This window comes from Pristis pectinata, chromosome 5, assembly GCF_009764475.1.
Source record: "Pristis pectinata isolate sPriPec2 chromosome 5, sPriPec2.1.pri, whole genome shotgun sequence".
Taxonomy (NCBI): Eukaryota; Metazoa; Chordata; class Chondrichthyes; order Rhinopristiformes; family Pristidae; genus Pristis; species Pristis pectinata.
Window position 1 is genome coordinate 35,440,794 of NC_067409.1, and position 27,413 is coordinate 35,468,206.

Genomic DNA, 27,413 nt, shown 5'->3' on the forward strand with positions numbered 1-27,413 from the left:
AGATAGTATGCTTTCTATGGTGCATCTATTAAAATTGGTGAGGGTCAAAGGGGAAATGCCAAATTTCTTTAGCCTTCTGAGGAAGTAGAGGTGCTGGTGCTTAGCCATGGTGTCTACGTGGTCAGACCAGGACAGGCTATTGCTGATGTTCACTCCTAGGAACATGAAGCTCTCAATCCTCTCGACCTCAGTGCTGTTGATATAAACAGGAGCATGCACACCCCCCCCCCCCCCTTAGAGTTCATAGAGAACATTGAGTTCATACAGCACAGAAGCAGTTCCTTCAGCTCAGCTGGTCCATGCCGACCAAGATGCCCCATCCAAGCTGGTCCCATTTGCCAGCGTTTAGCCCATATCCTTCTAAATCTTTCCAATCCAGGTGTTATTATACCTGCCTCAACCACTTCCCCTGGCAGCTCATTCCACATACATACCACCCTTTGTGTAAAAGAGTTGTCCCTCAAGTTCCTATTGAATCTTTCCCCAATCACCTTAAACCTATGCCCTCTACTTCTTGATTCCCCAACCCTGGGAACAAGATGAGTGTATTCACCCTATCTATGCCCCTTCCTGAAGTCAATGACCAGCTCTTTTGTTTTGATGACATTGAGGGAAAGGTTATTGTCATGACACCATGCCACATTAAGCAACATCTGAAGTTTGGTATAAATATTTTTTGGGCTTTATTTAAATCAATTAAAAACAAAATTGTTTAGCTGCTTCATCTTACAAGCAGCAAATGAAAATACACTTCATCTTTTCTTCTGTTAAATGGGAGAAGAGATAAAGCAAATGCTCTGTTACCTTTGTGGTTGAGCTGACATAACTCTTTATACAAAATAATCAACAGAGATCAGTTTGACCTAGCTAAAATGTCATGTAAACAAAAATATATAAATTCGAACATTGCGGTGATTTGAAGCAAAACCAACCCTTGTTCTCATCCACAGGCTGCTTCTGAGTAACATCGGAAAAGCCAGTATCAATTTCCACTTGTATTCTGATGGCATCCAACTCTATTTCATCTCCATTGGCCAATCTGCTGTCTTTCAAACTTTCTTGACATCCAAAATTGAATGCAGAAATTTCTTCCAATTAAATAGAGGAAAAATTACCGCCATCATCTTTGTCTCCGTCACAACTTCCATTCCTAGGCCACTGATGCCATTCCTCTCTCTAACCACTGAAACTGAACCAGAGTTTGCAACCTTGGTTTTATATTTGACCTCTAAAAGCTTCAGACCACATCCCAGTATAATCACGAAAACAAACTAGTTTTACCTCTGCAGCATCAACCAATTCTGTCCCTGCCTCCACTCACCTGAAACCCGCACCCATGCTTTTGCTACCACCAGAGGGCTTGGGTAAGTGGTGTGGACTCTCAGCAGTGAGGTGTGGGGCTCAGGTGTATATCCTGGCCAGCACAATAACAGTGGGCATTGCTGGGGATCAGCAGTGGCTGCATCATGTACTGACAAATGGCAGGTGGTGACATCGCATTGGATGCAATGGAAGCTGCTTTGTTTGGCTGCACAAGTCTCCCCAGCCCAGAGATTTCTCTGCCGTAACAAACTTAACAACCAGTAGCCACCATTGAGCTTGTACCCATAAAGATATCTCAGGATTTAGAAGATGTGTACAGCCAAAAAAAAGCAAGGAGGGAACAGCAGCTTATATCACATTCAACAGGAGCTGATGAGAGAGAACTGGGCAGTCTGTCACTACATGGAACAGCCACTGCCAGTGACCCACACATGCTGCTCCAGGCAGGATGTGGCCCTGAGCCCCACACCTCAGCACTGTGGCCTTAGCCCCACTCACCTCAGCCCATCCAATACCAGCCCTCAGTGGCAGCCATTGCACATTGAGCCATTTGGCCATGAGATCACATTATCAGTTTCACTGCTGCAGGAGTGCCAGTGGAGGGCTGAGCCTGATACAGCAAAGTGCAGCTGTGGGGAGAGCAGTAGTTCATGCCACAGCAATTCTGTCTGTATTGCATCTGTGTTTATAAAGTCATAATGACCCCTCTTAGCACTAGTTCCACTTATGCTCTTGTTACTGGCAACACATCCCGACCTCCTAGCAAGGTACTGTGGATTCAAAGGCACGACATAAATGACAACCATTGTTGCTGTTGGGGGAAAATTTTCCCCAGATTCAAAACCTACCTCAAGGTTCGAAATCTATCCCTGGAATCAAAATTTTGCCAAGCGATGTTGACTGCACACGATAAAATTTTAAAGACATTTCTAAAAGCTAACTTTGTTTGAATGCTGATTTTACCTCAAAGAAGATGGCTGAATTCACACTACAGACTCAGATTTGTTTTCTTTTTCCTCCAGGGATTCCAACTAAGAAACGTTCCAAATAGCCTGTCTGAAATACTGCAAAATAGTGTATTGTAGGCCAATTCAGCTGAGCAATGACCATAACATTTAATATTATGTTGCAGCAACACAGAAAAGACAGGGCATTCATTGTTTCAACTACTTGTAGAACGGTATAAAAGCCCTGACACTTGGCCGACATACATGAGACTTTGAGTGCATCATTATGCAGCATATTTTGTATTCTAGAAGTCTGCAGACAAACCAGTAGGGAACTTGATATAGCCTGGTGACGAACTGCAGTTGTCACAGCAGCTACATCTTTGGTGTTCCAAGGACATATCACATAGGCCTTTATTTATAGCATTAAGTAAGAAATAGGAGCAGAAATAGGGCATATGATCATTCATGCCTTGTTAAACCACTAAGGTCACGACTAATCTATCTTAACTCCAGCTTCCTGGCCTAACACTATATCATTTAATTCCTCAAGTGCCCAAAAACCTTTTGAGATCATTCTCCAACTTATGCAGTGACTGAACTTCCACAGCCTTCTAAGGTAGAGAATTCCACAAGACCATAAGAAGCAGGAACAGAAATGGCTATTCATCTCCTTGAATCTACTCTGCCATTCAATGGAATCATGCCTGATCTGACATTTATAAAGCCCACTTTCCTGCTCTTTCCTGATAAGGCTTGATTCCTTTACTGTCTAGAAATCTACCTATCTCATCTCTAAATGTACTCGGGTGCTCTCCTCACAGCTCTCTGTGTCAAGGACTTCCAAAGACTCGCAACTTCGCAAGTTCTTCCTAATCCTCTGAGGAAAGAAATTTCTTCTCAGTCATAAGTGCTGGCAGCCCACCCTAAGGCAATGCCCTCTGCTTCTTGACTCTTGAGGCAGAGCAGGCAGCCTTCTAGAAGTTGCAAAAAAATTTACTCTGTATGCATTTTAGATGAAGCTATCAACTGCCTGCACATTAACAGCCTGAATGGGAATAGCAAGTGACATGTTGGCTTTCTTTGCAAAAGGTTTCAGGTACAGGAGCAAGGATGTCTTACTACTATTATACAGGGCCTTGGTGAGACCACAAATGGACTATTGTGTGCGGTTTTTGTCTCCTTACTTAAGACCTACCATCGTGGAAGTGCAACAAAGTTTCAGCAGACTGATTCCTGGGATGGTGCTATTGTGGTATGAGGAGAGATGGGGTCAACTAGGCTTGTGCTCAGTAGAGACTGGAAGAATGAAAGGGGATTTCATTGAAATATACAAAATTCTGCCAGGGCTCAACAGGCTGGATGCAAGGAGAATATTTCCCCTGGCTGGGTGTGTGGGTGTGTTGGGCCGGGCTTCCTGTCACAGTCACAGTCTCAGAATAAAGGGTAAGACATTCAGGAGAGAGCTGAGGAGAACTTACTTCACTCAGGAAGTGGGGAACCTGTGGAATTCTCTACCACCAAAGGCTTTGGAGGTCGTACTAAATATATTCAAGAGCGAGATAGATAGATTTCAAGACACAAAGAGCATAAAGGGATATCTGAAGAGAGCAGGAAATATGTTAGTGAGACAGAGAATCAGCCATGATCATATTGAATGCTGGAGCAAGATCATAGGGCTGTGCAGCCTTTCCCTGCTTCGGTTTTTCTTCTATGAACGCAGGTAAGGAACAGTGCATATTTCTTCTCTGCATATGGTAAAAAGGAAAGTGAGACACCAGAAAAGATACAAAAAAAAAAGGTTCACACGACTAAAACTGCACCTGTGAAATGCAAAACAGAGTTAACGTTTCAGGTTGAAGACCCTTCATCAGTACTGGGAAAAAGAGAAAAGTAAAAGAGTGTGTGTAAAGAGAAAGCAAGTTAGTTTTAAGTTGCAGAGAGGGTGAGGGAGGGACCAATAAGGATAAAGGGATTATCGGTCTCACCCACTTTGCAACTTAAAACTAACTCTTTTTCTCTCTTTCTCAGTTTTAACGAAGGGTCTTTGACCTGTAAAGTTATAATCATTTCTCTTTCCACAGATGTTGCCTGACCTACTGAGTGTTTCCAGCATTTTCTGGTTTTATTCAAGGCCAAAACTATATATGACTTCATGTGTGATTTTATCAAAGTCCTGCACAAATGCAACTAGACTTCCTTACTTTAGTACACAAACACCTTGCAATAAAGACTCACGTAATTTTGCTTTCCTAGTCACTTGCTGTTAGCTCAAATGATTTGTTTCTATCCTGTGAACCTGATATAACTCAATCTACCTTTTATGTGAAATCTTAGTTGTATAGGTATGATACTTAAGAAATTAGTTTGAAGAAAGCTTAGTTAATTTACGTCAGCTTTATGAAAATGTGAGACAGTAATCATCTGAGGACAACTGAAATCAAGTGAGTCTCTTGAGGAATGTAGAAGGTGTAAGAGAGAACTTAAGAAAGAAATTAGAAGGGCAAAAAGTGACCATGAAATGTCCTTGTCAAGTAAGATTAAGGAAAACCCCAAGACATTCTATAAGTATATCAGGACCAAGGAAGAACCAGGGAGAGATTGGGTCCCCTTGGACCAAAGGGATAATCTATATGTAGAGCCAAGAGTGAGTTCCTAAATGTACACTCCTTATGTGTATTCACCAAGGAGAAGGACATGGAAGGTAGTGAGTTCAGGGAGGAGTATGCTGATAGCCTGCAGCATGTCAGCATTAAGAAGATAGAGTTAAGTGTCATGGAATGCATAAGGGTTGATAAGTACCCAGGGCCAGATCTGATTTATCCCAGGATGCCAAGGGTAGCAATCTGGGGCCTGCACAGAGATTGTTGCATCTTTGTTGACTAGAGGTGAGGTGCCAAACTCATATGTGAGGATAATCAGGCTATTCTATATAGCCAAAGCCATTCCTCTTCTCCAGACGTGACACTTAGAGGGGGTGGGGGGAGGAAGAGAGTTTGCTGATTTTTGAACGATCCATGAATACTACCTCGTTATTCTTTCTTTTGCACTATTTATTTATTTTTGTAATTTATGATAATTTTTATGTCTTTGCAATGTACTGCTGCCGCAAAACAACAAATTTCATGTCATATAAGTCAGTGATAATAAATCGGATTCTGATTCAGTATGCAGTCAAAAGCTGAATTTGTTCATTTCTTTATAATTTTCTGCAAAAAATTTGTGGTGAATTTTATATAATTTGTATCGATGTCTATTTTGCAGTATTTGGCTCCAGTGTACATAAGTATGAATGCATGCTTTTGTATAATTTGCATCAAATGAAGTTAAACCTTAGATTTATGATTGTGGATGTTCTGAGATCGATGGCACTTTGCCATGGTAGGAGTGTAAGGAAAAGCTGAAGTGCTCCCTGTGGGCAAGAAAGAGGAAGTGGTAAAGGCAACAATTGGGGTAGTTTCCCTAAAGCTGAGATAAAGCTGTTTTAATAATCCAAGCCAGAGATTAGTGCAGAGCACACGTGGAGTGGGAACAAAAGGAGGAAGGTTGTGTGTGAAAAGAATTACACAATTTAAATTATCTGACAGTTTTAATGAATTTCAGATATATTTTAATGTTTGTGCATCAATATGCAGTCCTTGTTCGTTATAATTCTTTTAGCACTTATAGCATCTCAGCTGAACAGAAAGATATATGACCATATTTCAAATTAACCTTCCTGTGCACTCTATTACAATTTAGGAGAAGCCGCTGTAAATGCAATCTGTTTCTGGTTTTGCCATTTATCAGCAGGCCAATTGCTTGGGCAGGAAATCATCTTTCTTGCAAGTAAGCAAAAGCACTATGGAGAGCAAACAATGTCAATTTTATAATTTGCTAATTGTTACTGCTGGAGAGTGGAACTGTTTTCACATCCTTTAGTGCTGACTTCTGGTATTGTCAAAAACCATTTTATTGACAGAAGCTGAATTATACGGTACTTGCATTTTGGTGGACGTATGAACAACATAGGAATTAAAGAACAATTGTTATTGCTGCAGTTATAATATTTTAATGGGCAAAACTACCAGGTATCAGGCATTGGCTTTTGTACATACGCAGTCAAATATATCCCAAAGGTATCTGGTAGTCCACTCCTTTTCTGGACTCGCTATCGTGTCCAGTGATGGAGCAGTGATATGCTGAAGAGAGAGTCTGGATGGATTTTCCATCTGAACCTTAGCTTTAGAGGACTGGTTCAGGAATGGTGACCCCACGAAAAAGGTAAAAAAAATGGAGGAGGCATACACACCAGCATAAAAGTCGAAGCTGAACTGTCATTGGCAGATAACCAAGTAATGGTGAGTAGAATCTAGCTTTATGTTTTACAACTCAATTTTCTCCAAGTTACCAGTAATTTTGGTAGGTGGGATCTCCTGGGGGGTATCATGGTCTTAGGAATGACATCAAAGTATTGAGAAAGAATAGGATAGAAATGGGTCTGCGTGTATCATGAGGTTTAATGCATTCTGATTGAGATCTGCTCTTTTGTAGTGTAATAGATAATTTTTCATCTCATTGTTGTTATTGAATTCAAGTAGGCTTGTGGTCATGCTTCCTTAATTTATTTTTACAATGTGGTTCTTAATAGAAGGTTAAGTTTAATTGTCTATCACTAAATTCCCTTGAGAAGATGGCACTGAGATTTCTTAAATCGCTGTAGTGTATCCAGTAAAGGTAATCCTTTCACTCTGTCTGTTATTAAGTTCCAGTATTATTACCAAACCATGTGGATGGAAAAGTGTTTTATGCTGAAGTCAAAAGTAATGTTTGATTTGGTGTGTTCTGTGCCTTTGCTGACCTTGTCTTTCGAGGTGATAGAGGTCACGCAAAGCGGACTAAGGGACCTTCGGTGATCTTCCCCAGCAACTTGTGTAGATTGCATGGCAGCCCTGGTGCACCAGTTGTGCAGGGATTTTAGGGCATTGGATTGGAAGCCAATCCAATGCCCTAAATTGAAAGTTCTTTATCCAGATTGTGTCGAGCTCACACATTTATTTTTCAATGTTTCAAAGTGTTGTCTGTACTGTAAATAAATAATGCTTTTCAAACAAATCCCAAGCAAAAGTTTAAAGCAAGTCAAATTAAAGTTATGGAGTTAAGACACAGTAGGAGGATATTCGGCCCATCCAGTAATGTCATATTCTTGTTGAATAATCAAATTGGTCCTATTCTCCTTTTTCTCAGAGTAATTAATCATAAGCTGATCCATTAATGTCATACTTTCTTCTCTTTTACAGAGGATTCAATTTGTGCGTATGATAATTTAAAGATATACAGTGGGACTACAGCAAGTGGGTATACTGTTGCTACTCTTTGCGGTTCTATCATCCCTGGTCCAATCAGTACCTACGGCCCAATGCTATTGGTCTTCAGTACAGACAGTATTGAGGCACAAACTGGATTTGTGGCCAACTATCATTTAGCCTGTGAGTAATCTATTGTGGAATTACCAATACCATTGTACAAAGTTCTTGCTTTAGTTTTGTTCTTTTTAGGAAATGAGCTCCCTGTGGTGTTTTAAAAAAAAAGTGTTTTTCAATCTCCAAATGCTAGTTGACAACTGCAACCAGAAGAATGGGACCATGCTTGCATCTTTGTCATTCTGAGATAACCAGCTTTGGAACCAGAGGATGATTCCCTTAAAAATTTGCCTGTCACTTCACCTCAAGAAAACACCTTCCCTTCATACCTGAAGCTAAGGTTAAGACCAGTTGGTGCATGAGGTTAACAATTGTGAATCCACAAATCCAGTGCGCATAATACAGATTGAACAAGCATCATCATTCTAGCCCAGAAATTGGTTCTCACTCAACTTTGTTATATAAAGGGTGGGGGGAGGGGGAGGGAGAGGGAGCTATGTTTTGTCCTGTCACCATATCAGGTGTCGCCAAAACAAACAAACAAAAAAAAGCCTGCTGATTTGGGGCATCCTCACTTTAAGCAATTGCTCTTGTGGGTTTCTCCTATTTCAAATCGTTCCAAGCTGACTTGCATGTCCACAGGACGCAACTGCAAGCTCACTCTTCTGCTGCCCGATGGAAGGTGAATCAGCAGTGGGAACTCTCTCCAGTGCAGCTGTTGTGGCTGCGAGGAAGGTGAAGGACAGTTGGAAAGGGGGAGAGGACAGGAAGTGGAGGGGAAAGGAAAACATAAGTGGTGCCGGAGGATTGGAGGGTGGCGAATGTTGTCCCCTTATTCAAAAAAGGTAGTAGGGATAGTCCAGGGAATTACAGACCAGTGAGCCTTACATCTGTGGTGGGTAAACTGTTGGAAAGGATTCTAAGAGATAGGATCTATAAGCATTTAGAGAATCATGGACTGATTAGGGACAGCCAGCATGGCTTTGTGAAGGGAAGATCTTGCCTCACAAGCCTGATAGGGTTCGTTGAGGAGGTGACCAGGAAGATTGATGAGGGTAGTGCAGTAGATGTGGTCTACATGGATTTTAGTAAGGCGTTTGACAAGGTTCCACATGGTAGGCTTCTTCAGAAGGTCTGAGGGCAAGGGATCCAGGGAGGCTTGGCCGTGTGGATTCAGAATCGGCTTGCCTGTAGAAAGAAGCTTGTGGTGGAGGGAGTGCATTCAGATTGGAGGGCTGTGACTAGTGGTGTCCCACAAGGATCGGTTCTGGGACCTCTACTTTTCGTAATATTTATTAATGACTTGGATGTGGGGGTAGAAGGGTGGGTTAGCAAGTGTGCAGATGACACAAAGGTCAGTGGTGTTGTGGATAGTGTGGAGGGCTGTCAAAGCTTACAGAGGGATATTGATAGGATGCAGAGCTGGGCTGAGAAGTGGCAGATGGAGTTCAATCCGGAGAAGTGTGAGGTAGTACACTTTGGAAGGACAAACTCCAAGGTGGAGTACAAGGTTAATGGCAGGATTCCAGGGAGTGTGGAAGAGCAGAGGGATCTGGGGTTTCATATCCACAGATCACTGAAAGTTGCCTCACAGGTGGATAGGGTAGTTAAGATAGCTCATGGGATGTTAGCCTTCATAAGTCGTGGGATCGAGTTTAAGAGCCATGAGGTAATGATGCAGCTCTACAAAACTCTGGTTAGGTACTGTGTCCAGTTCTGGTCGCCTCATTATAGGAACAGTTGGAGAGGGTGCAGAGGAGATTTACCAGGATGATGCCTGGATTGGAGATTATGGATTATGAGGAGAGGCTAAGGGAGCTGGGGCTTTACTCATTGGAGAGAAGGAGGATGAGGGGAGACATGATAGAGGTATACAAAATATTAAGAGGAATAGATAGAGTGGACAGCCAGCACCTCTTACCCCAGGCACCAATGCTCAATACAAGAGGGCATGGCTTTAAGGTAATGGGTGGGAAGTTCAAGGGAGATATCAGAGGGGGGATTTTCACCCAGAGAGTGGTTGGTGCATGGAATGCGCTGCCTGGGGTGGTGTTGGAGGCTGATACGTTGGTCAAGTTCAAGAGATTGTTAGGTAAGCATATGGAGGAATTTAAAATAGGGGGATATGTGGGAGAAAGGGATTAGATAGACTTAGGTGCGGTTTAAAGGTCAGCACAACATGGTGGGCCGAAGGGCCTATATTGTGCTGTATTGTTCTATGGTTGAATCAGAATGGGGGAAGGGTTAAATGGTGCAGTGAAAAACAAAAATGCTGGAGATATTCAGCAGTTCGGGCAGCTTCATTGGTAAGAGGAACAGTTAACTTTTCAAATGGAAGAGCTTGCATTAAATTTTGATCAGAAATAGTTCAGTGTGCGGAAGTGGGGTCCCGGTGTCATAAGTGGGCTGCCGCCACACTAATCATCAGCGCTATAGATCACAGCATCTGATGCATATTTGCTGTGATCTTTGTCAGTGCTGCCTGGCTGTAAAAGGGCATGACTGTAAATCACTGTATGGGAGTTAGTGCAAATAAGATCTTATGTCCCAGTGGGAACCATTTAAATGCATTATGGTTTTCCATTTTTTACATTACACGCTCCCAGCATTACTTTGACAGAATAAGAATGATTGTTGGTTGAGAGCTTTTTTGTCAGTAAGTCTGAACAGCACACTGTGCACATCTATGATGTCATGATGTGCACAAAATCATGACATGGAATGGGTAGGAACTAGGTGTGAGTCCTTGAAAATGTATGATATACACATAAAAAGTACAACCGTTTCTCCTTCTAATTGAGATTTTAGGCTTCTGTGCAATCTTGTTGCTAATCTTTTTGAAATACATGCTGAAAAATCAATAACTCATGAAAAAAAAATTGATGGCACCACGGGAAAATAAAGTGGTTTTATGGTTTCTTCTAATTTAGGTACATCACATGCACAGTTATCCAGTTAAAGGGGAGTGCCTTCATTAGTACATTTTCTGTAGTTATTTTTGGTTCTTTTAGCTTGAGGTCTAATTTCTATTCATAGTACAGGAGACTGATCACTAAACCTTATAGTGGAAATGCCCTGTCATTATAAGAGCATAATATGGGCACCCAAAGATGTAGTTAAATTTCACAAAATGAGATGACTATCAGGCAGTAATCTGTGAACTTTCTAAATGGTTCTGCCAGTAAATCTGTTTACTACAAATAAACTATAAAATTGAAACTGACTTGTGATGCATCTCTATAGAATTCTGGTTAGGCCGCATTTAGAGTATTGCATGCAATTCTGGTCACCTCACAACAGGAAGGATGTCGAGGCTTTAGAGAAGGTGCAGAGGAGGTTTACTAGGATGCTGCCTGGATTAGAGAGCATGTGCTATCAGGAGAGGCTGGACAAACTTGGCTTCTTTTCTCTGGAGCAGCAGAGGCTGAGGGATGATCTGTTGGAAGTGTATAAAATTATGAGGGGCATAGATAGGGTGGACAAGCAATATCTTTTTCCCATTACTGAGCGATCCAATACCAGAGGCCATGCATTTAAGGTGAGAGGGGGTAGATTCAGAACAGACATGAGGGGTATGTTTTTTACTGAGAGAGTGGTGGGTGCCTGGAATGCATTGCCTGATAGGGTGGTGGAGGGGAATTCATTGGGGGCTTTTGAGAGGGGCTTGGATGGGCACATGAATGAGAGGAAAATAGAGGGATATGGGCATCCTGCAGGTAGGAGGGATTAGCTATGTCAGCACAACATTGTGGGACGAAGGGCCTGTTCTGTGCTGTACTATTCTATGTAAATGTGAAGACCAGCCTTAACCTTTTAGAATATATTGTGATTATTATGCATTCATTGACTTATGGGCAAAGATCATATCTATTTATGACACAATTATATTCTTTTATCAATATCAATATCAAAATCACTTATCAGCCTAAGTACATATTTCATGGGATGGTTAGCTAAAATCTAATATAAGGCTTAATAGGAAGAAATAAAAGAGGAGTGACACAATAGACCTTTTAGTTTATTCATTCTTTCCCATTAATCATTGTCCCCATCCTTTACTGGCTGATGGTCAGGGATAATGACACACTTCTATTCGGACAGGGTAAGACATTCTAGAATAAGACCTCACCGCTTGTCCTTGATTTTGACAAACTGCTGTGGACTGTTTTCCCTCTCAAGAAATAATGAAAAAAGAGAATTCTCTTTATGCCCCTGACATACAGCAATTATCATCAGACATTGTGTAATGATAATATGACAGAACATTCATTTGTGGGATCAATGCACATTACAACATAGGTTAAGAAATATTTATTTCCGAGTCAAGGCTGTAAGAGCAAAGGCTTTTTAATTCATCCTGAACCTAAGTAGTATGCTGCTAAAGTACATAATTAATATTAATAAAATTAGTATTAATGGTTTATACAATGCATTATTGGAAGATGTGACTGGTATCTCTTGTTTTATTTAGATGAACCTTTTAGCAACATTCAGCAGCAGTGTGCAGAATGTGAACTCTATCATTATCACTGGGTTCCATTTTGTTTGCATCCTTAGGGAAATTTACTATTCCCGGAAATGCTGGCTGCATTAGTCTGAATTTTTAAAGTAACGTTTAAACATCAACACCTGTGGGTTAGACCTATTTCATGCACTGCAGTCTACCCTCTTTCATATTTGTCACAGAAATAGAAATCTTTCCACTTGGCCATCTTACTTTGTGCCAAACTTTTCAAGTCCTGCAAAGGCATCATGTTTCCCAACCACAATCACTGAGTTTCCAGTTACAAGCATTTACCATGCATGAAGCTTACCTGAGCTATGCAAATCATTCCAATCCTAAGAAAATGCATTTCACATTGAGATTATCACATTTCACAAGTCCTTTGACAAGGTCTCACATAGGAAACTGATAGAAAAGTTTAGAGTCTAGGCAAGTTAGCAAATTGGATCCAGGTTATCCTGATAATAGGAGGCAGAGGGTGATGGTGGAGAGTTGATTTTGTGATTGGAAGCCTGTGACCGGAGGTGTAACACAGATCAGTGCTGGGACCCTTACTGTCTGTTAATGATTTGGATATGAATGTAGGTGATTAGTAAGTTCACAGATGATATGAAAATTGTTGGTACTGTTAATGGTGAGGAGGACAGTCTTGGACTACAAGGTGACATTCATCAGATGGTAAGGTGGGCAGAGCAATGGGAAATGGAATTTAATAAGTCTGAGGTCATGTACTTTGGGAGGATCAAAAGATGATAGGACATGCATAATGAATGGTAGGGATCTAGGGAGCTTTGAGGATCTGAGGCACCTCAGTGTACAAGTCCAAGGATCCCTGAAGGAACGGAGATAAGGTGGTGAAGAAGGCATGCCTTCATTAGTCTCGGCAGAGTGTACATGGAGGTTATGGTACAACGTTATAAAACCTTGGTTAAACCACAGCTGGAGAACTGTCTGCAGTTCTGGTCACCAGGCTATAGGAAGAATGTGATTGCACTGGAGAGGGTGCAGAGGGGATTCAACAGCATGTTGCCTGGGATGGAATGTTTCAGTTATGAGAAGAGACTGGATTGGTTGGTTTTCCTTAGATCGGAGAAGGCTGAGGAGGTACACGATAGAGGTATACAAAATTATGTGGCACGGTAGCGTAGTGGTTAGCATGACACTATTACAGCGCCAGTGATTGGGGTTCGATTCCCGTCGCTGTCTGTAAGGAGTTTGTATGTTCTCCCGTGTCTGCATGGGTTTCCTCTGGGAGCTCCGGTTTCCTCCCACATTCCAAAGACTTACGGGTAGGTTAATTTGGGTTTAAAAAATGGGCGGCACGGACTCGTTGGGCCGGGAGGGCCTGTTACCATGCTGTAAATAAATAAAATAAAATATAGATAGCAGGAAACTCAGAGATATCTAAAACTAGAGGGCATGGGGGTATGATATTTAGAGACAATCTGAGGAAGATTTTTTTCACCCAGAGGGGTGTCAAATCTGGAATGTACTGCCTGAGGTGGTGGTGAAGGCAGGTACTTTCACAACATTCAAGAAATATCTAAATGAGCTCTTCAATTGTCTACGCATAGAGCATTACAGACCAAGTGCTGGTGAACGGGATTAGTGTAGATGGGTACTTGATTGTTGGTATGGACCAAAGAGCCTGTTTCTGTGTTGTATGACTGTATGACTCTATACCATTAGGATTTGGGGATTGTTGGAGTTTCTGTGCTGTGTGGCAAATTTCTCTTAAAAATAAATAAAATCAGCTGTTGGATGTCAGACAGACAGAAGGCCTGTTCCATCAGATTTTTGGCAACAACTGTACCCTTTCCTCATTCTCCCCAGACCTTTGAAAAATAGGAGACAACCCACTCTATCATTTCATCAAATAGAAAAAGTGTTTCCATATGTGAAAAAAAAACTTCAACATAAGTAGTAACATTGAAAGTGCTGTTTATGTGTCATAATAAAAGCACAAAACTGTATACAGTACTAAGAGCAGTGATGTGCTTTTCATGCTGTTTAGCTTTGTCTTACCTCTCATGAGTTTCACACTGATGTTACTGATATTGTAAACTGATTTAAGTACATTTCAGTGATTCCTTTTGCAGGTAATGCAATAAGTCATAATACTTATTTTGAAAGTAGAAATGTCTTGTAGGGCTGCAAGTCAGGTTACGCAACTATAGAAAGAATGCTCACTCATTATTTTGTGGTTCTTACTTTCAAGCCTGTGGAGGTAGATTCCATGGATCAACTGGCACTCTCACCAGCCCGATTTACTCTCACAATCAGTACAGCAACATAAACTGCACATACCACATCACTGTTGGAGCAAACAAGATTGTGAAAATGATGTAAGTAAAGAGGTATTTCTCCCTCTATTCTTTTTAAAAATACTCTCACCAATTGCCTCCCATCCTTTCCAAAGACATTGATTTTTGCTAGAGATAGCTTCTTGGCCACTAATTTACCTCTTGATTCTTCGCCTCCATAGCTATCAATCATGTGTAAGAACTGATGAATGTTACTGGTAAATCAACCATAATGGGCTTCATAGTAGAACACAATCCTTTCTACACTTCCTCATAGACATGTTCATTAAAGGTTCTGCTGTGTAGCAATCAGTCTTGACTGACTTTTTCCTTTTAAAGATCTAGCCAATGGGAGCACTCCAATCACTGTTTCAAATCAAATCAGTTAATGTTTAACCTCAGCTACTTTACTGGATTAATTTATTAAGCATTCTCCTTTCATTGAACTTGAATTTCTGCACAGTATCATACATAAAGTTTGTTAATATATAATATAGACCTAGAAAATGCTGGAAATACTCAGCAGGTCAGGCCGCATTGGTGGGAAAAAAACTGAGTTAGTATTTCAGCTTGAAGATCCTTCATCAGATGAGCCTGCTTCTGCTTTTGATTTAAAGTTTCAGCAGCTGCAGTATTTTGCTTTTTAACTACACAGAACTACTTTTGTCAACATTGTGAAAAGCAACTTCAAGGCCCATAATCCCTTTGTCCTCATCAAGAATTTATGCTTCTGTAAGCATATGGAACTTTAACAAAAACCATTTGAAATGTTACTGCTGATGTTTCTACAGATGCTGGTAGTGACTGAATAAAATGGCTGCCATATTCACATACATAATCCACACTGCCATTCACTTTAATTAAATTATTGCATGCTTAACAAATTACCCTAATAATTAATTGATCCATACACTCTAAGAGACTGTATTAATTCATATCAGTTGAAACAGTGACTGATGTGCTATCATTGTCCTGTTGTTAGGGAAGGGAAAGTCAGCATGGATTTGATAAAGGCAAATTATGTTTGATTAATGATATAGTTCCCTGATAAAATAATAGAGGTGGTGTTAATGAGAGTGCAATTGATCTTGTGTACATGGAATTTCAAATGGTTTTTGCTGAAGTTCAACATGCTTGAGTTCTCGATGAGGGCAAAGGAATTATGGGTCACGAAACTGCTTCTTGCAATGCTGATGAAAATACTGGTGTGCGGTTAAAAAAATAAAATACTGCAGCTGCTGAAAATTTAAAATAAAAGCTGTAAAATTAAAGCTGGAAGTACTCAGCAGGTCAGGCAGTATTTGTAGTGAGAGAAAAACAGTTGCTTCATCTTCAGGTGGATGAGTTCTGATGGAAGGTTGGCAACCTGAAATGTTAACTCTTTTTCCTTCCACAAATACTGGCTGACTTGCTTGATATTTCCACCATTTTTGTTCTTTTGTCTGTGCAGCTGAAAATAGGCTTGACCCAGAATAGGGGAAGACTGTGCCATTTCTGTGCTTCTTAGCATACACGTCTGGTCCCTGACTTTCTGGCAGGATTTTCACTTGCGCTACAAATATGCTTCTGGGGCAATGAAGTTATGTCAACAACAGTGCAGCATTCAGTGTTCATCTCTCCCGTAATTTTTGACCTCACTGGCATGGAAAATAGCAGTTGTTTTACTCACAGACGAACCAGTTTTCCTACCTTGTTTCTCTACTTTGCTCCACCTCACACTGTCACATCTGGAGGGGAAGAATACATACGCCAGGATCCTCTTCATCGACTTCAGCATTTAACACTATCATTCCACAACAGCTGGTGGAAAAGCTGAGGCTGTTAGAGGTGGATACTGGCATTTGCAATTGGGTCCTCAATTTCCTGAAGCAGCGGCAGCAGATAGTTAGAGTTGGCAGTCATACATCAGGAACCACCTCAGTGAGCATAGGCTCACCTCAAGGCTGCGTCCTGAGCCCTTTATTGTTTAGCCTGCTCACACACGACTGCATTGCTAGATTCAGCACCAGCTACATCACTAAGTTCGCTGATGACACGACAGTGGTGGGTCTCGTCAGTGACAATGATGAGTCTGCATATAGGCTGGAGGTGGAGCAGCTAACAGCATGGTGTAGATTCCACAATCTCGCCCTCAATGTGGACAAAACAAAGGAGATGGTGATTGATTTTAGGAGGGCTGGCAAGCATGATCATACACAGCTGACTATTGATGGTGCTGCTGTGGAGAGGGTCAACAACATTAAGTTCCTGGGGGTTCACTTAGCGGATGACCTGACCTCCACTGTTAACACTGCAGCCATTGTTAAAAAGCCCAGCAGTGGCTTTACCCCCTCCAGAGACTCAGAAAGGCAGGCCTCCCTATTCCATACCTCATCACTTTTTACAGGGGCACCATTGAAAGCATCCTGACCTACTGCCTCACCTCCTGGTTTGGTAGCTGCAAGGCTCACGAACAACAGCAGCTCAACAGGATGGTGAAGACAGCTAGCAGGATCATTGGTGCCCCTCTCCCCTTTTTGATGGAGATCTATCAGCAACGCTGCGTTCGCAGAGCTACGGCCATCATTAAGGACTTTCATCACCCTTCTCACGACCTGTTTTCCCTCCTGCCGTTGGGGAAGAGATATAGGAGCATCTGCTCTAGATCTAGTAGGATGCTGAACAGCTTTTTCACACAAGCAGTCAGGATCATAAGTAGACTGTGTCCCCTTCCACTTCCACTGACAAGCTCTCCCCCCACACACACGTACATACTCACATCAATACAGAAACAGTTTGATAGTTAGTTACCTGATACATTGAACTTCATCGAGCTGAATAAGCACTTATTAATACATAAACACACTTTAACAGATATGAATATGTGGTGTTGATATTTTTTAGTTTTATTTTAGAGATGTTTTTATAGATTATTTTAGATATTTATCACTGTTCTTTTTGTTGCACTGATGTGAGCTGGTGGGAAACAGTATTTCGCTTTTTTGTGTACGTAAATACTCAGAGAAATGACAATAAAGCAAATCTTGAATCTTGAATCTTCTCCTGAAACAACACTATTTAAGGGGCAATGTTCAAACAGCTTTCTTTGGAAGCTTCACTGCTTACTTTATACAGTACACTGCTCACAATTAAAATGAAATCTTTCTTGCATATTCAAGAATTTTCTACACCCCAAACTATTTTCCAATGGGGATTTATCTACAGTTAATACTTCCGCTGGATGGCATGGAGATAGACCATGGGTCTCATAAATATCACAGACGACCTTGAAGACCACGTGGGAAGAGGCTCACCAATTAACCCTACCCATCCAGAGCGAACAAGGACCTATGCTTACAGCTATACTTCTCTGAAGAATAATGACTACATGAGTCTTTTTCCCAAGGAAGGGGAACCAAAAACTAGAGGGCATAGGTTTAAGGTCAGAGGGGAAAGATTTAAAAGGGACCTGAAGGACAACTTCTTCCGCAGAGGGTGGTGCGTATCTAGAACGAGCTGCCAGAGAAAGTAGTTGAAGCAGGTGCAATAACAACATTTAAAAGATATTTGGATAAGTATATGGATAGGAAAGGCTTAGGGGAATATGGGACTAGCTTAGGTGGGCACATTGATTGGCATTGGTGAGTTGGGCTGAAGGGCCTGTTTCCGTGCTGTATTACTCTATGAGTCAGACTTCACTGAGACCGCAGAAGTGCTAAGATATGTGACCTCCAGTGATCTTCAGTACAGACTCAGACACCTGCCTGGACTGCATTGCTTGTGAAGTTCAAAGTAACAGTCATCCTCATCTTCCTAGCCTCAGGATCATTCCGTGCTGCTGCCACTGATCTATGACACATTGCTGATCACTGCTACATTAGAGAGCTCAGCCATGCTCCACATTCAAAGAGTGAAGACAACCTACTTTTCTCTTGGCATGCAGAAACCAGTGGAGCTGGCACAGGGATCTGCCTGCATTACAAGCTTCCCGAGGTGCAGGTGTATGTGGACTGCACTCATTTAGTATTACCCTTTACATAGACCTCTCCAGCAAGCTCCTGCAAAGAAATCTTGGCTATTGTCCTCCATAGTCTCCTCATAAGAATAACATATCTCCTGCTGGTAATGTTTTCCATCAGCCTGTCTGGGTCCCTTCTTGTGAGCAATTTTCCCCAAAGTCTCCTATCACTGGAGCATCTGTTCTTGAAACAGCTGCACTCTCCAGTAATTGGCAGAGTATTACTTGTACTGTACATGTTTCCCTTTAAGAGCTTGCTCCCAAGGTCACAACAGCAAAGATCAATGCTGGAGACTGTGAGATCTTACAAGAGATCAAGACAGTAGCATACTGTGCAACTGGCATAACACATCTTCACACAAGGAAACACAACAATACTTTTCTGGGAATCTTCCAAAGGAAGATCTTTGCCTTTGTGAGGCTTTTTATAGTAGTTAGCATGCTGAACAATGCTGTTTCAGTACCAGTGAAAAGCAAGAAATAAATTTATAGAGCCATGGTCAAGAAACTGTGGAGTTTTACCTCCTGAGGCATTTTACTGTGTTTCCCTATATTTTCCACATGACAGCTAATCGGCTGGTTGAGTGCCTATTGTCAAGGAACTATGTAGCACAAGGTCACAGGCAGAGCACAAGTTTCTTTGATGATGGCAGATGCTGCAGGGTCCAAAGGGATCCTCTTGGGAGAGAGGCACAAAGATAAGGAGAGCAGGGAAGTTTCAGAAGACATAACATTGGAGGTGTCAATAACTAAGGTAGATTGGACAAATTGAGGAAGGGTAAGATGTTGTTTACAATTAGGGTTATTTGGCACGGAAGAAGTACCCCTGCTTCTCCTGGCTAGTGCTGTAAAGACGGATCGATCCTGCTTTTCCTGGCTTTGGAGATTGTTCTCATGATGATGTAATGGATACATGACTGGTCTAGCAATCTAAAGGCCTGGACAGATAATCAGTTCAAATCGCAGCAGTGGTATAAATTCACTTAACTAACTAAATATTGAAATTTTAAAAAACATCATATTAATAAGAGTGACCATGAAATTACAAGACTGACAAAATAAAAACATCTGGTTAATTGCTGCGCAACAGAAGTTTGTAATCCTTACCTGCTCAGACCTATATGTGATTCCAGACCAGAAAAATATAATTGGCTCTTCCTCCCTGAATTGGCCTGGCAAGCCAGTCAGCTCAAGGACAGTAAGAGCTCCAAAATAAACGTTGTCGTTATCAGTGACTCCCACTTACCAAGTAAAAATATTTTCACTATTTCTTGTCAATAAGAGCAGTGAATTATCATCTCTAAAGGATGTAGAGTCACAAAAATGAACAAGTTAATTCAGAAACAGAAAGTGCTGGAAACAATCAGCAGGTCAGGCAGCATCTGTGGTAGTACAAATAGAGTTAGTGTTCATGGTTTAAAAACCCTTCATCAGAAATTAGATTAGAGGCTAACTGTAGCACTCATATCACTGGTACTAGAATACATTTATCTAAAAATTTTTCCTGAGATTTCTTTCTGCATTCTTCTGGCAAATGAACCCTGTCACAGAGTCATGCTGCATGTAAGCAGGTCCTACAGCCCACCAGATCCACACCGGCCATCAAGCACCCATTTACACTAAATTTACATTAATCCCATTTTAAAATGAGTATGTCTGTACTTCAGTATGCAATGGGATAATTTCTGGGGTAATTAACATAATAAAAGTATTTTAGCCTTTTACCCGAAGTACCTGTCAAGTGGAAGCCATAAAGGAGAGTAGAAAGTCTGCTGTATTATAAAATCACTACTAATAAATTGTTAATCAAATTGCTTTTCTTCACAGATTCAGTGAATTTGACCTTGACACTTCATCAGGATGTACCTCTAACTATGTAGCTGTCTACAATGGTCCAAACACTTTTGCACCACTTTTAGGCCAATTCTGTGGCTCGGAAATTCCACCTGTTTTAAGGAGTACCAACAGCTCCATATTCCTTGTGTTCAAAACAGATGGCTTCCACAGTTATGGAGGATGGAGAGCTTCATATACTGAGATGTTAGGTAAGTGACAAATGGAATATGAGAATAAGTTAAATGATAATTGAATCTTTCCAGCTTTCTTGATTCTCTTTCCAGAAATATTATACTACATTCTGTTGACAAAACTCTTGTGCAACACTTTAAGAATTTAATTTTATTCCTCCAAAGAAATTTTTAAGCTTAAACCTCGTCCATGCATTATAATATTTGGAAATTCCAGGATCATAGTTTTGGAACTTGTTATTTAAGGACTGCATTTTAATGTTCAAGTCTGACAGTGAACCAATGAAACAGAACAGAATAAGAAACACATTGTAAAATTGAAAATCAGTTTTAACCTCAAAATACATCCATATACATTGAAGTGTTATTCTCTGAAATAAATTTAGTGTTGCAGACTATTCTAAGCACATACCACACATGAATCACTGTCAAATAAAGCTCTATTTATGGAAACTGTATGTTCCTTTAATGACAGCTTGCCAGTCAGTGAGAACCTCAGAGTAATAAGATAATTAGAACTTACCCAGAGTATCCACAGAAGGAGACACAGGAGAATGCAGATGCTTGAATCTGGAGCAACAAACAATCTGCTGGAAAAACACAGCAGGCTGAGCAATATCTGTGGGAGGAAAGGAATTGTTGATGTTTTGGGTTGAAGCTGCTTGACCCGCTGAGTTCTTCCAGCAAATTGTTTGTTTCTCTTTATATACAGAAGGTGCATTTATCAATGGTTTGAAAGACAGGTTGTCTCTAGTAATGTGATAGATGGTGAACAATTCAAAAAGACTGCAATGCACTTCAGTGTGTAATACCTCTGGCATGTGTTTATTAAAGACTAATAAATTCAGAACTAATAATATTTAGATTAAAGCTGGAAGGAGGACCGTAACTGGAAACCAATTAGAAGTCAATGATTTCAGTGCTGTGAAACTCAGAGGTGATAGATTCCTGTAAAGCACAGATATTGTGAATGAAATCACATGGTGTAATATTTAATAAATTAATGCTATACATTGAAGCTGCATTTTAACATTAAGCAATCATGTGAGAACTAAGCAAAATTGCATTTTATTTCTTGAAGACAAAAATGCTAAAGAGTGATTTTTTTTAAGTAATTTAACATAATGAAGGGAAATGATAAAGTATGTAGGCAATGACTTCTTCAGTAAAGGAATGTGAAAACAAGGAAAGATAATCTTATAATTCTAGTTAAGGTGATTGAAAGTGAAAGCAAGAAGGCAGTCCCTTGGGATTGAGACTGACTTCCACTCCGTTTTTCAGGGTTCTGAGGTGGTTGATGAGGCCAGTTTGGGAACTTTAGACTCTTCCACAGATGGTGGGATGGAGGGTTGGATAGTTTGTGATGCATTAGGCTCCTTCCACCACTTATATAGGGCTTCAGTATATTCCCAATGCATGGACTCAATGTTTTCAATACCATTGTGAATGTTTCATTTGGAGTGGTCACAAGTCAGGGATTCCTAGGAATCAGAAGTCAAGCTTTGAGCATATCTTTGAATCTTTTTCTCTGTCTGCCTGGTAATCTCATCCCATGACAGAACTCAGAAAAGACTGTCTATTTTAGGAGTCTAGAGTCAGGCATGCAAATGATGTACCTTGCCCAACATAGCTGACTGAGTGTAACAAGCATCTCAATGCTGGGGCTGTCGGCCTGGAAGAAGATGCTGATGTCTTTTTTTGTGTGTCCAGTGAATTTGGAAGAGTTTGCACTGGTGGTATTGGTTGTATCTTTTCAGTGCCTTGAGGTGCCTGCTGCAGGTAGTTCAGATCTCAGAAGTACTGTATACAGGAGGGCACAGATCACTGCTTTCTAGTAGACTGGTGTTAAATTTGAGGTTTTGATCTCCAAATACCCTTTTCTGTACAAAGGCTGTGCTGGCCTATTGATTGAGTGGTGAATTTCATTATTGATGCCTGTCTTTGCCAAGAGTGGCTCCTGCAATATGGAAAGTGGTCCTTATTTTCCACGTTCTCATCATGAACCTTTATCATTGGATGGCAGTGTGGTGCAGCAGGAGTAGGTTGGTAGAACACCTCTGTTTTGCAGATGTCGTATGCTTCAATGAATGAGTTGACAATGGTTTGGAATCTGGCGTCCAGGCATGCACAAATGCAAACATCATCTGCATTCTACAACTGACCTACTGCGGTTCAGGTGACCTAAGTTCTGGAGTTTAGACACCGTTGGTTTGAACAGTTTCCCACTAGTTTTGAAGATGAGGTGCTCTGCTGCATGAAGTTTGTGGAAGATGTGGTGCATCATTGGATCAAGGAAGATTGCAAAAAATATTGGGGTAATGGCACAGCCTTGTTGACACCATCATCACTGAGATTGGCTCTGTTGTAGACCTGTAGGTTAGTATCAGTGCTTATGTACCATCATGGAGATGAATTTCTATGGCAGCCAAATTGATGGAGGATTAGTGAGTGGCTGCTGCTCCTCCTCCTGTTTTTCTTGCATAGTGAAGGCCATGTCTGCTGTGCATCTAGATGGAAGCAATCCACACTGTGATTTGGGGAGACGCTCTCTGAAAGTATTACTGTAGAATGCACCAAACAACCTGTTAAGTCACCAGCAGAAGACATAGGATCATTAAAAGACAGATGACTACCACAGTTCATATAGCAAAAGACCAGAAAAAATTGAACAGGGCGCACATTGAAACCCTCAGCATTCATTATGTTTACAACATGCAACAACTTCTGGATTATGCCATACATATTTAAACATGAAAATCCAGAAGGTTTTTTCATTGATTCCTTGCTCCTCCACACTATATCCAGACACACCGGATGGTATGTTGCCTCCCAGGTGCCAGGGTTCGGGATGTCACTGATCGGGTCCACAGGATTCTAGAGTGGGAGGGAGAACAGCCAGAAGTTGTGGTTCATGTTGGTACCAACGACATAGGTAGGAAGAGGGATGAGGTCCTGAAAAGTGAGTTTAGCAAGCTAGGCAGAAGGCTGAAGAACAGGACCTCAAGGGTAGCAATCTCGGGATTGCTGCCAGTGCCACACAATAGTGAAGGTAGGAATAGGAGATGGCAAATAAATGCGTGGCTGAGAAGCTGGTGCAGGAGGGAGGGTTTTAGATTTTTGGATCATTGGAATCTCTTCTGGGGAAGGTGGGACCTGTACAGAGAGGATGAGTTACACCTGAACCTGAGGAGGGCCAATATCCTTGCAGGCAGGTTTGCTAAGGTGGTTCAGGAGGGTTTAAACTAGATTACGAGGGGGAAGGGAACCGGGGGAGTAGGTCAAAGGAAGAAGGGGATGGGGAAAAGTCAGATCTGACAGGTAGAGGGGCTTTGAGGAAGAAGCAGAGTACAGGCTATAAAAGTAGTAAGGTGGATAGGCTAAAGTGCATTTACTTAAATGCAAGAAGCATCAGGAATAAGGGAGATGAACTGAGAGCTTGGATAAGTACATGGGACTACAATATTGTGGCTATTACAGAGACATGGCTGATATCAGGGCAGGAATGGATATTGAATATTCCTGGTTTTCAGTGTTTTAAAAGGGATGGGGGGGAGAAGAGGAGGAGGGGTGGCGATACTGGTCAGGGACACTGTTACAGCTGCAGAAAGGATAGATAATGTAGAAGGATCCTCTCTAGAGTCAATATGGGTGGAAGTTAGGAACAAGAAAGGATCAGTTACCCTCCTGGGAGTATTCTATAGGCCCCCCGGTAGCAGTAGGGATACTAAGGAGCAGATTGGGAGGCAGTTTTTGGAAAGATGCGAAAATAACAGGGCTATTATAATGGAAGACTTCAACTTTCCAAATATTGATTGTCACCTACTTAATGCCAAAGGTTTAGACGGGGCTGAGTTTATTAAGTGTGTCCAGGACGGATTCCTGACACAGTATGTTGACAGGCCGACTAGAGGGAATGCCATATTAGATCTAGTTTTAGGTAATGAACCGGGACAGGTGACAGATCTATCGGTGGGTGAGCATTTGGGGGACAGTGGCCATTGCTCCATAACCTTTAGAATTGTCATGGACAGGGATAGGAGCAAAGAGGATGGGAAGATATTTAATTGGGGAAAGGCGAATTATGAGGCTATAAGGCGAGAACTTGGGAGTGTAAATTGGGATGACGTTTTTGAAGGGAGATGTACTATGGAGATGTGGTCGATGTTCAGGGATCTTTTGCAGGATGTTAGGGATAAATTTGTCCCGGTGAGGCAGAGAAGGAATGGCAGGGTGAAGGAACCGTGGGTTATGAGAGAGGTAGAACAACTAGTTAGGAAGAAGAAGGCAGCATACATAAGGTGTAAGCAGCAAGGATCAGACAGGACTCGTGAGGAATATAGAGTAGCAAGGAAGGAACTTAAGAAAGGGCTGAGGAGAGCGAGAAGGGGACATGAAAAGGCTTTGGCAAGTAGGGTTAAGGAGAATCCCGAGGCTTTTTTCTCGTATGTGAAGAGCAGAAGGATGGCTAGAGTAAAGGTAGGTCCGATTAAAGACAAAGGTGGGAGGATGTGCCTGGAAGCTGTGGAAGTGGATGAGATTCTCAATGAATACTTCTCTTCAGTATTCACCAAGGAGAGGGGTCTTGATGATGCTGAGGACAGTGTTGGTAAGGGTAATGTTCTAGAGTACGTAGATATCAAGAGAGAGGATGTGTTGGAGAAAATATTAGGACAGATAAGTCCCCGGGGCCTGACGGAATACTCCCTAGGCTGCTTTGTGAGGCGAGGGAGGAGATTGCTGAACTGTTGGTTAGGATCTTTGAGTCCTCGTTGGCCATGGGGATGGTACCGGAGGATTGGAGGGTGGCAAGTATTGTCCCCTTATTCAAAAAAGGTAGTAGGGATAGTCCAGGGAATTACAGACCAGTGAGCCTTATGTCTGTGGTGGGTAAGCTGTTAGAAAGGATTCTAAGAGATAGGATCTATGAGCATTTAGAGAATCATGGACTGATTAGGGACAGCTAGCATGGCTTTGAGAGGGGAAGATCTTGCCTCACAAACCTGATAGGGTTCTTTGAGGAGGTGACCGGGAAGATTGATGAGGGTAGTGCAGTGGATGTGGTCTACATGGATTTTAGTAAGGCATTTGATAAGGTTCCGCATGGTAGGCTTCTTCAGAAGGTCAGAGGCCAAGGGATCCAGGGAGGCTTGGCAGTATGGATTCAGAATTGGCTTGCCTGTAGAAAGCAGAGGGTTGTGGTGGAGGGAGTGCATTCGGATTGGAGGGCTGTGACTAGTGGTGTCCCACAGGGATCGGTTCTGAGACCTCTACTTTTCCTTGGAGCAGACTCGATGGGCTGAATGGCCTGCTTCTGCTCCCTTGTCTTGTGATCTTGTGACTTAGATGAGGGGGTGGAAGGCTGGGTTAGCAAGTTTGCAGATGACACAAAGATCAGTGGTGTTGTGGATAGTGTGGAGGGCTGTCGAAGCTTACAAAGGGATATTGATAGGATGCAGAGCTGCGCTGAGAAGTGGCAGATGGAGTTCAATCCAGAGAAGTGTGAGGTAGTACACTTTGGAAGAACAAACTCCAAGGCAGAGTACAAGGTAAATGGAAGGATTCTGGGCAGTATAGAGGAGCAGAGGGACCTGGGGGTTCATATCCACAGATCACTGAAAGTTGTCTCACAGGTAGATAGGGTAGTTAAGAAAGCTTAAGGATGTTAGCTTTCATAAGTCACGGGATCAAGTTTAAGAGCTGCGAAGTAATGATGCAGCTTTACAAAACCCTGGTTAGACCACACTTGGAGTACTGTGTCCAGTTCTGGTCGCCTCATTATAGGAAGGATGTGGAGGCGTTGGAAAGGGTGCAGAGGAGATTTACCAGGATGCTGCCTGGGGAGAGTATGGATTATGAGGAGAGGCTAAGGGAGCTGGGGCTTTACTCATTGGAGGGAAGGAGGATGAGGGGAGACATGATAGAGGTATACAAGATATTGAGAGGAATAGATAGAGTGGACAGCCAGCGCCTCTTTCCCAGGGCACCAATGCTCAAAACAAGAGGACATGGCTTTAAGGTAATGGGTGGTAAGTTCAAGGGAGATGTCAGAGGGAGGTTTTTCACCCAGAGAGTGGTTGGTGCATGGAATGTGCTGCCTGGGGTGGTGGTAGAGGCTGATACATTGGTCAAGTTCAAGAGATTGTTAGATAAGCATATGGAGGAATTTAAGATAGAGGGATATGTGGTAGGAAGGGGTTAGATAGTCTTAGGTGTGGTTTGAAGGGCGGCACAACATGTTGGGCCGAAGGGCCTGTATTGTGCTGTATTGTTGTGGTTCTATAAGATTTTTTCAGTATTGTCTGAATGAGTAATCTGACTAGAACCTCAAATATTTACAATCTATTCTCATTGTATAATTTTAGATTAGATAAACTAGATTAGTTAGATTAGTTTATTTTCACATGCACCAGGGTGCAATGAAATTTCAGAAAATGCTGCAATTTGTTCCATGAGCTGTGAGGTTTTAGTAGCATATTCAGGAATAATCACTGATTAGCAACTTCTCTGTTATATAATTTTATCTATCTGGATTAAAGTTAAATTATCCTATTGTCTCTTAAATATTAAGATACAATGTTTCAGTTACCCTCTTAATTTTGCAAATATATTCCAATCTTTATTTCATACCCTATAAAATAATTAAAATATTGATTAAACATTATGCTTTGAACTTTATCTGCTACTTTTCTGACATTGTAAAATGTAATTGGCTGCTCAGCCAACCTGATGACATTGTGTTGCCTCACAGCAGGAATCCCCTAAAACTCTCTCAGAACCTGTCTCCCTTACAGTGTCTGACAACAGCTTATTGTTGTAAAAGGGAAAATTCATACACAGGGTGTTCTTAATCTTAGTGAGCCACTTTCTCTAATGTCAGCAGTAAGTGCCATGACTTCACTGCTGGCAGCAT

At 41.6% G+C, this 27,413-nt stretch overlaps 1 protein-coding gene across 1 annotated transcript in view; it reads left to right on the forward strand.

The window, feature by feature from the left end:
• The window catches only part of cubn (cubilin (intrinsic factor-cobalamin receptor)), a 264,528-nt gene that overhangs the window by 186,943 nt on the left and 50,172 nt on the right, over positions 1-27,413 (forward strand). Inside the window, 3 exon segments of the mRNA XM_052016186.1 lie at positions 7,550-7,738; positions 14,395-14,521; positions 20,304-20,521. Coding sequence (XP_051872146.1) covers positions 7,550-7,738; positions 14,395-14,521; positions 20,304-20,521 — 534 coding nt within the window.